This window comes from Microchirus variegatus (assembly GCF_963457635.1).
Source record: "Microchirus variegatus genome assembly, chromosome: 7".
NCBI classification, from domain to species: Eukaryota; Metazoa; Chordata; class Actinopteri; order Pleuronectiformes; family Soleidae; genus Microchirus; species Microchirus variegatus.
This window is the reverse complement of record NC_139808.1, coordinates 21,049,984-21,058,341: the sequence shown is the minus strand read 5'-3', so window position 1 is coordinate 21,058,341 and position 8,358 is coordinate 21,049,984. Positions and strand designations below refer to the sequence as shown.

Below are 8,358 nucleotides of genomic sequence, written 5' to 3'. Positions count from 1 at the left end.
CATGCCCAACCAACAATTAATAACTTTCCCCAATTATGAATAAGTAAATATGAATAAGTTTGCTAAGCTTAACCACCTTTTATTGTTTATTTACTTATTGGTCCATGTCACACGACATTAGACGATGAGGCTTTGAAAGGAGGCCTAACAGTCTTAAGAAATCTGCCCTGCACTCTGCTGCTCACCCGACTCAGCTCACCCCACCCATCATGTGATGCAGACGCACCAAGTTTCCACTCAGTCAGTTTTTCCGTTCACCTGCTCTCCTCAGCTCCATGGAGAGAGGAAAGCCAGTGAGGCTGACTACAAAGCTGCTGCTTCGAAAAGCTATTTATTTCACTGTGTGTTTTGTGGGTTTGTGGGGATAGAATAAATAATACTGGTCATCTGAGTTTGCTGCTTTGGAGCTGCTTGAATGTGCCGGTGCTGGCTAACAGTTTCTAATGCTTCCTGCTTAGCACCACAGCTTTAATGAAGGCTTTTCTTTCCCTTTCCTGTTTGAAGTGCATAATCTGATCCTTACGCCGGGCAAGTGCAGCTCAGTCCCCGATGTCGCTGCTGCATGGCAACTGGGCACAAAATTTCAACTAACCTGCTTAAGAATCAACTCTGTAACTGTGATGATGACGCATGGTCAGCAAGGTTTATAATCTTTGTATTTTTGCTGCCTCGAACAAAAAGACCCAAAGTGAAATATTTGCCAAAAGCACAGTGTTAGTGTGCACGGTACTTATGTATGTTTACAGGTGCTACAGCCAAATAGCTTATACGTTGTGCATTCCGCTTTATCTGTGTCAGAGGTGACGGGCCCAGGCATTAAATACAAAGCCATTGCCCTCACTAAGAATCACTGTCACTGCAGAGTGAGAGCAAACCTCTCCTCATCATCTATAGAGTACTTTGATCTTCCAGCTGACATTAACAACAGGTTAGTCAGGTGATTCTACCTTGGATAATCTATCATTTTATGCCATTTAATACGATGTAAGACTGAAAATTTGAATTAAAAAAAGAGTTCATGTTGGATGTATATTACATATACTCCCTTTAACAAAACTTGCATATAGTGTCTTTAGTGAGTAGAGTGTACATCAACTGTATATGAAAAGTGGACAAGACTTTGCTCAGTGAGGCCAACCAGGAAGTAGAACTACATTTGAATGGAAGTCTATGGTAAAATGAGCCAACCTATCACTTGATCAACATAAATAAACATTTTCCTGAGAAGTGAACGTCTCAATTGCTTGATTTATGTCTTCTTCATAAGCGCATGATGTCAATTTTCTTGGAAAGTAAACGATAACGTGCAGCACTGAGCGGACGCCAGTGTGACTGACAGCTGGTCTATGGTTGCAGGGGACGTTTATGAATTTTCAGCTGCAAATCCTAAGCCATGGAGCGTCTCAAATCGTGAATCTCGATGGCTGGGTGAAGTCATATGCAGTGTGTGGTCGAGTGACCCATAGAGCCACTTCAGGCACAGGAGCACATAGTTTTTCTACCATGTGACTGAATGTAATTTGAACTTTCTTTTTTTCATTAAACATGTTTAAAGTGGATTACGTCAACACTCATTCTCAGACTAGACTATGGTTACTGTGCCTGCAGCTCATTAGTTGCGAACATTTTCATTGCGGTGAATCACTCTGTTTATTATAGACACAAATAACAACTGGGTCATATTTCTGCTTCCAGACACTTTTATCAGACATTTGCTCTTTATTTCCAAACTAAAGGTCCTTTATCAGTTTACCCTGCTGAGTTAAAAGTGAATACATTATTGTGCTTATACATTTGTAAGTATTACTATCTAACAAAACAATCAGTAACACAGTATTTTAGCTTCAAAGATCGCATGTGCATGTTCACATTTCCACACACACACACACTCGCACAGAAACACACACACACACACACACACACACACACACACACACACACACACACACACACACACAGGAACGTCAATGGAGACAAAGGTTTTTTTTTTAACCACAAATGAATGCCTTTATTATCCAAGACACGGTTAACACACTGGTACACAGGAGAGGTATCAGCTCTGGCAATAAACAAAATAAATCAAAGTTTGTATCAGAACATTAAAAGTGGTAATATGGAATGTACTTGTTGTCTTTTTTTTTTTTTTTTAACAATATTTTCAAATAAATAAGTCTCTATATCGTCTTTACAACTAGTGTGTTGTTTTCAATCAATATATTCTCTTTCTTTTGGGAATGAAAAGGAAAATAAATCAGACAGAAACAAAGACCGTGACAAAACAAGGACAATATCCCATTCACAACCCCCCCCCCCCTTTTCTATAATGTCTTTTGTTTATAAGAAAAAAGTTGCATGGAGAACAACTGCTGAAAAAAGGCAAATCCCTTCTTCGAGACCAGAATAATCTTGTTCTTCCACCAAAGAGTGTAAATCCACAAATCCACGTGCTTAGTGGACACACAAACCATGTTTGTTAAGAGGATCTTAACAAGAGACACCATTATAAACACAAAAGTCCTTACGCTTACGTTTCCAACTGCTACAAGACCGCTGGGCTAGCCAGCCATGGCCAGCTTGTACTGTCATCTTTGCCACTAATAATGTGCTGTTGAGTACTGGCAGTCCAAACTTCATCTAAAAAAGTTGTAATAACACAGGAAAAGCACCAGAACCAGGCTCCCACAACTACACTTGAGCTTCATTTATCTCGGCCTCACTCTTTCTCTCTCAGAGAGAACTTAATAATTAAAGACCTGGTGAGGCAGAGAGTCCAAAGACGCTCCAGGAGTCCTGGCATTTGTTGGAAAAACTGCGGTCTCACACACCACGTCCATTACTATGAATAGCAAAGAAAAGAAGCAGTCTCTTTCAGAGAAAAGTGCAAGTTGGGGCACAGGTGGCCCTGTCCTCTGGCAGTTTAGAGAGAGGGCATAACGACCACACAGCCTCTACTCTGACCCTGAAGTGTCTGAGGATCCCTCCAAGCAGAGGAGGGGCAGACCCCCATTTAGGCATAAGGGACAATGCACCTTGGATTAGTGGGCTTTCAGCTCAGCGAGCCGTTTCCCAGACTTGAAATTCAGACCCTGACGGTTCCGCTGCAGCTTCAGTCAGTACTGTGATCCTCCAGCTGGGAGATGATGGTGATCAGGTTCTGGAGGCCAAAGATGAAACCACTGTCCTGCCCCTCATGCACTACACTGTCTTCTCCATAGTGCCGACAGGTGGTGTGAGCAAAGTCAATCATGCGCACGTCCACCACAGGGCTGCTGGCCTCTCCTGTGCTGTGGGATGAGCGACTACTCCCACTGTTGCTGCTCCCTGCGGTCACACCTCCACTGCCGCCTACTGGAGAACGACGGAAGGCAAAGGCCCCTCCCTCCTCCTCGTCATCCTCCTCCTCTTCGTCTGATGGCTCATCCTCATCACCCTCTTCACCACCTCTGTGTCTAGGTCTGCTGGGAGTCCTAGGGGGGTCTCCGTCATAGATGATAAGCAGGGAGCTTGAGTAAAAGCGGTAGGACTCGCAGGCCTCCAGGGCAGCTTGCATTTCCCGGAGTCTGCGCAGCACGGGTGAGAGCAGCTCTCGACGCAAGCGACGGCCATTGTGGAAAAACTGGTAGAGAGCCTCCTTGAAACCGGTGAGGTTGAGCTTACGACCGTGGTACTTATTCATGAACATCAGCTGGCCTGAGTCTGACTGGTACACCTGCAGAAGTAACAAAGACACATGAGGACTACAGCTCCACATTTACAGCGTGACCATGACAAGAAATCTTGGTTGTACAGCAGCCAAGTTAAATTCCTACCATACCTGCATTCCACAGATTCGGACTCCAATAGAGGCAGACGTGCTCTGTTGACACTTGCGGATCTGATTGGCTTTCTTCTCCTCTGATGCATCATCTCCATGTTGGCGGGTTCCCATCTTCAAGTCTAAAACACATGGTACTGTATAGCGCCACGTCAGATTCTCTAAAAGGATAAATTCTGTGAAATGGGGTCAAGGATCAACAACAAAAAGACCTGCATACTAATGTTGTGTATTCATGCTTTTATTAAATAACCAAGACTAATCTGTTGATCAGTGTACTTCACTACACACTGAATTTACAGTTTACTGATGAAAGGATACTGTATTGATTGCGGTGCTTTGCATTCTCCTTCATCCTCTGCAAGTGCTGTTGGTGACATTTCAGACTCCAGGGGTTGTGTTTGATCTGTGGAACAACGTTGCCCTTCTCCAGGCTGAAGTAAAGAACCTCTGCCTGCTGCTGCTTCTGCTGCACCACCTCGTCACGATTATAACTGCAGAGGGGACACAACAGAAAAAACTGTCAGTTTTATTATCACTTTGCATATCTGGGACTCATCCTGGTGTCAGTGAGTGAACAAAGGTGCTAAAACACGTATCCTCACCTCATGATCTTGTCTTCTTTCCAACTGTGTCGAGCTCTGTCTTTGCTGTAGTTGTCATTCTCCAGAAGCAGAGTGGACTGTTTCTTGTTGCTCCACTTCAACATCTTGCTCTTGGGCTCACAGTCTGAAGAGGGGTCTTTGTTCTCCAGGTCACCTGATTCGCTGTGGCGAGGGTAGGCGATGAGGCACAGGTTTCCTTCGTCATCCTCCTCAAAACTGACTGACACCACACCTGGGAAAAGGACGAGAAGGAGAGTGGTTAGATGTACTTTTCTATGGGATAGTAGAGGAAAGATTTTATACTGTTAACAAACAGATGTCAGAACACGGACAGTTTTATGTCACTTACTCAGAAAACATGAGGCACAAAATACCACACAAGGCTGAAATGTGTCAGACTGAGCAAGCCATTTATTTAACAACTGCAAAACATAATTTTAGAAAACACACAACACAACTCACACAACAGTTTCATACAGTCAGCAATAACTTCAGAAGATGAAATACACACACAGAAACACACACACGGAGCAGCAGCAAAACAAGCTACGGTCAAGACTCATTTAACCATAACGTAGTTAATAAAAATGTCACAACTCAGTTCAAGAACATGAATGAAACAACATTTGGTATGAAGATCAGCTAAGAATTATTCAATTTTCAATTAAAACGTTTACGCTTTTTTTCAATAAGTGTAATGCAAACATGTTGAAAACAATTCATATCTTTAAGTTCTTGTCCCTGCACTACATGATAAGAGTTAATATTTGACCAACCCCTTATTGATGATGCTCTATTTTATACCTATAAAGCGGCAACATGTAACTGGAACTTAACTTAAATTTAATTAAAATAATATCACATCAAATCACAGTCACGATTCTCCTCAAATTGCTCAGTTCTGCCTTCAAGTATTTTTTTTAACACATTTAAAAAACACAGGGAGATGTAAAGATGCTACTGACTGATGTTTTTTTTCCTCGATTATCTTAATGACGCAACACATTTCAAACAACAACAAATGTTACTGTAACTTGCACGTCAATATCCCCCCAAGCCCCTCATAAAAGTCCTTAAATGGGCCTGTCTATCTCAGGGTGGGGGGAAGGTGACGCAGTCAGAATGAACATCACAGCTGCAGTGGCTGATAAGCCATAGACAAGATGAAGGGATGAGAGTGAAACAGATTAAAGGAGAAAGTGAAAAGATATAGCATATCTATAGATAGCGGTTATATTGGACATCGAGAAAAAACGAGTGATAGTAGCAGTTACATTTAAAAGCAGCCACAACAATAGCAGATAATAAATGAGTTTTATGACAGTAGCAATCTGACAAAAAGAACCAAGCACAATGGTGTTTCTGTGTGTTAAACGGCAGGCATGTGGACCCAGCATTCACTTTTCTCCTGCAGCCTGTGTCTGGCTCTTGTCATGTGCAGTGACATCACCAACCAGCAGGAAGCCCCACCTCTAAAGTGCATCCTAAGGAACTGAGGTATCCTAAAACCTGCACAGTCATCACCACAGCTGTGAAGTGTGGGAACTCGTGCGTCACTCAGATTCAATTCAATTAGGAGGCCTATAAATCTGTGATAAAGTGCATTGAGTGATATGTTTATAGCTTTATAGCACAGATTGACTCCAATCTATCAGCAGTGGTTAGACACAGTTCTACATCATTAACGATCACTATTATTTTATTGGGTCCAGAAGTTCTGGTTCTAGTGAAACTGGAATTAAACAGCCTAAAGCACAAGCCTCTGTGTTTAAATTCTGCAGTGTTCCTGCAGGAAATGACACAATGCTCTTTCAGGACAATTTTGCCTTTTCTCCCATGGTTGTGTGTGTGATATGTATGAAACGTGACACAGACAGTGTTGAATGGCCCAGCAGTCATCTTACTATCTACTTTCCACATCACAGTCCTCATTCTGGATCTTTTTATAGTCTCATGCTGCATTACTAAGAAGTCAGAGACCGTATGTGTCTCCTACCTCCGTCACATGGTCGCCTACACACATCTACATCAGAATGTAGTGTAGTGTAGTCATTGGTGTCTACACTACACTAGTGTGATGGAAGCTGTCAGCAGATACTGTGGACCTGGATGCAACCAGGGAATGATAATCTGTCTGAAATACAAAGTGTCTGTGGGTGCAGATAAAAATGCAGATTTGTGTCCATGTTCCTGTCTTGGGCCTGAAATCAGACCTGGAAACCTACTCAACCGACTTGCGTATTACTCCCTTGGATCTGCCCCATTTATTTTTGATCCTCGTGGAACTTTATCTCACCCTGAAACCGAAGCCCTCTGGAAGGCAGAGGCATTTTAAAGAGGCCTGGCTCCTCCTGCTGATGGCAGCCAGGCAATCCCCCCCCCCTCCAACACTAGGGCTGCATCCAGAACACTGACCGTGTGATGTTTTGCCAATTGTTCAATCATGACTGCCATTGCACACAAGTCTAAATATACGACCTGTTAAAAACAAGAATTTCACCATCTATTAATAGTTGTTGTGAAGGACATTGCACCAGCTATCACCACTGTGAAACCAAAGGGAAATATTAAGATTAAATACGAATTCATTGTCTTTTTTCCCCCCATTTTAAATAATAAATGCAGCCAAACACTGCACTAATCAATGCAAGATATTGGCAGAAATGATGAAGGAGAAAGACAGGATGCATGCTGGGTAACCAAAACAACATCACACATGCTGCTGAGAGGCAGCAGCAGGACATTTAACAGCGTTACAGACCGACAGATAACAGACTACAGTGTTATTTACAGTAACTCATCAATATAAACAAATATGTGAAATACTCAAACAAGACAACCCACAATAGAACAATTAAATTGCAGCCTTCGTGTTTTGCACATCAATTCGCGCTTTAATGGTGGTGTCTTACCTTTATACTGCGGGGTGAACTTCCTCATCTCCGGTGGTAGGCTCTTGTAGAATTGGTGCTCCCGCGGGATGAGGGGCTTGCAGATGGTCTGTTCCCCAAATCGCAGCACACAGGAGTGTCCTCCCACCTGGTGCACGAAGGGCTCAAGCATCACCCCTTTTACTCCGGGATATGGAGTCCCATCCGCCTGCATAAGGGCTTCCAGAGCGGGACTCATCCTCACTCCGCATCGGACGGCTGAGCTGAGAGGACCCACGTCGCAGGAGAGGCAAGAAGCTCGGCCGCTCGTATGGCTCCCTATTCTCTGACTTTTCTGATGCTCCGCACGGGGCGCTGTTCAGTCGCCTGTACGAGCGAAGACCTCGAAAACAAAAGGACTGAACAGGAAGGACAGATCCCGACGACTAAAATCTGCGTTTTCCGAGTCGGGGGACAAATGGTAAAAGTCCTCCGGTGTACTGTGTGTTCACCGTGTTTGTACGTATGATAAAAACACTATATATAAAGCCGTAAAAGCGGCTTTGATGTATCCAAGCGACGTGCGTTCCCAACGTCCTTGGTGTGCGGCTGTTACCGAAACTGACGGGGGCGAGCCTCCTCCTGCCACAAAAACAGCACGAGCAGCCAACAAGTACCGCCCCCTCAGTGCAGCCAGCCAATCAGAAAGCAGCTGCTGTCGCTGGGAGGACACAAGGTGCCAGAGTGAGAGGATCAGGCAGAGCTAGCAAACAAAGAGGAAGGAGAGAAAACAGGGGGGAGGGTAGAGCTGGAAAAATACGAGACAAAAACACTGAACACTGAAGTCATCTTTTTTTTCAGTGTTTTCACGAGTCTCCGCACTGTTTTTTTGACCTTATGGAAAGGCTGCAGGTTGCATTTTGCGTCTAATCCTTGCCTGGCGGAAATGTTTCATCACGGAACTGCACATTAGCTTACATTTTCATGTCTTATATTCGTTGTGGGACAAACTGAAATGTGCCGGAGTGGAGTGGTGTAAAATATCAAGTCCACTTACAGATATTTACAT

General features: G+C 43.6%; 1 protein-coding gene across 1 annotated transcript; it reads right to left on the bottom strand.

Moving 5' to 3' along the window:
• Positions 1-2,338: 2,338 nt before the first annotated feature.
• Positions 2,339-7,877, bottom strand: LOC310929462 (inositol hexakisphosphate kinase 2-like). Its single transcript, XM_083892229.1, has 5 exons — positions 7,332-7,877; positions 4,420-4,651; positions 4,136-4,308; positions 3,815-3,990; positions 2,339-3,709 (listed from the first exon to the last, which is right to left on the bottom strand). Exons 1-5 carry the CDS (start codon positions 7,546-7,548, stop codon positions 3,107-3,109), a joined length of 1,401 nt encoding a protein of 466 aa, XP_083748355.1. The 5' UTR covers positions 7,549-7,877; the 3' UTR covers positions 2,339-3,106.
• Between the last annotated feature and the right edge of the window lie 481 nt (positions 7,878-8,358).

What these genes read in the sequence shown, in the direction of transcription:
- LOC310929462 (XM_083892229.1), bottom strand. Translation starts at nt 7,548, where the DNA reads ATGAGTCCCGCTCTGGAAGCCCTTATGCAGGCGGATGGGACTCCATAT. An exon ending in GTTCACCCCGCAGTATAAAG is followed by an intron (nt 4,652 to 7,331) that starts GTAAGACACCAC and finishes TCCTTTTCCCAG; the next exon opens with GTGTGGTGTCAGTCAGTTTT. An exon ending in TCCGAATCTGTGGAATGCAG is followed by an intron (nt 3,710 to 3,814) that starts GTATGGTAGGAA and finishes TTACTTCTGCAG; the next exon opens with GTGTACCAGTCAGACTCAGG.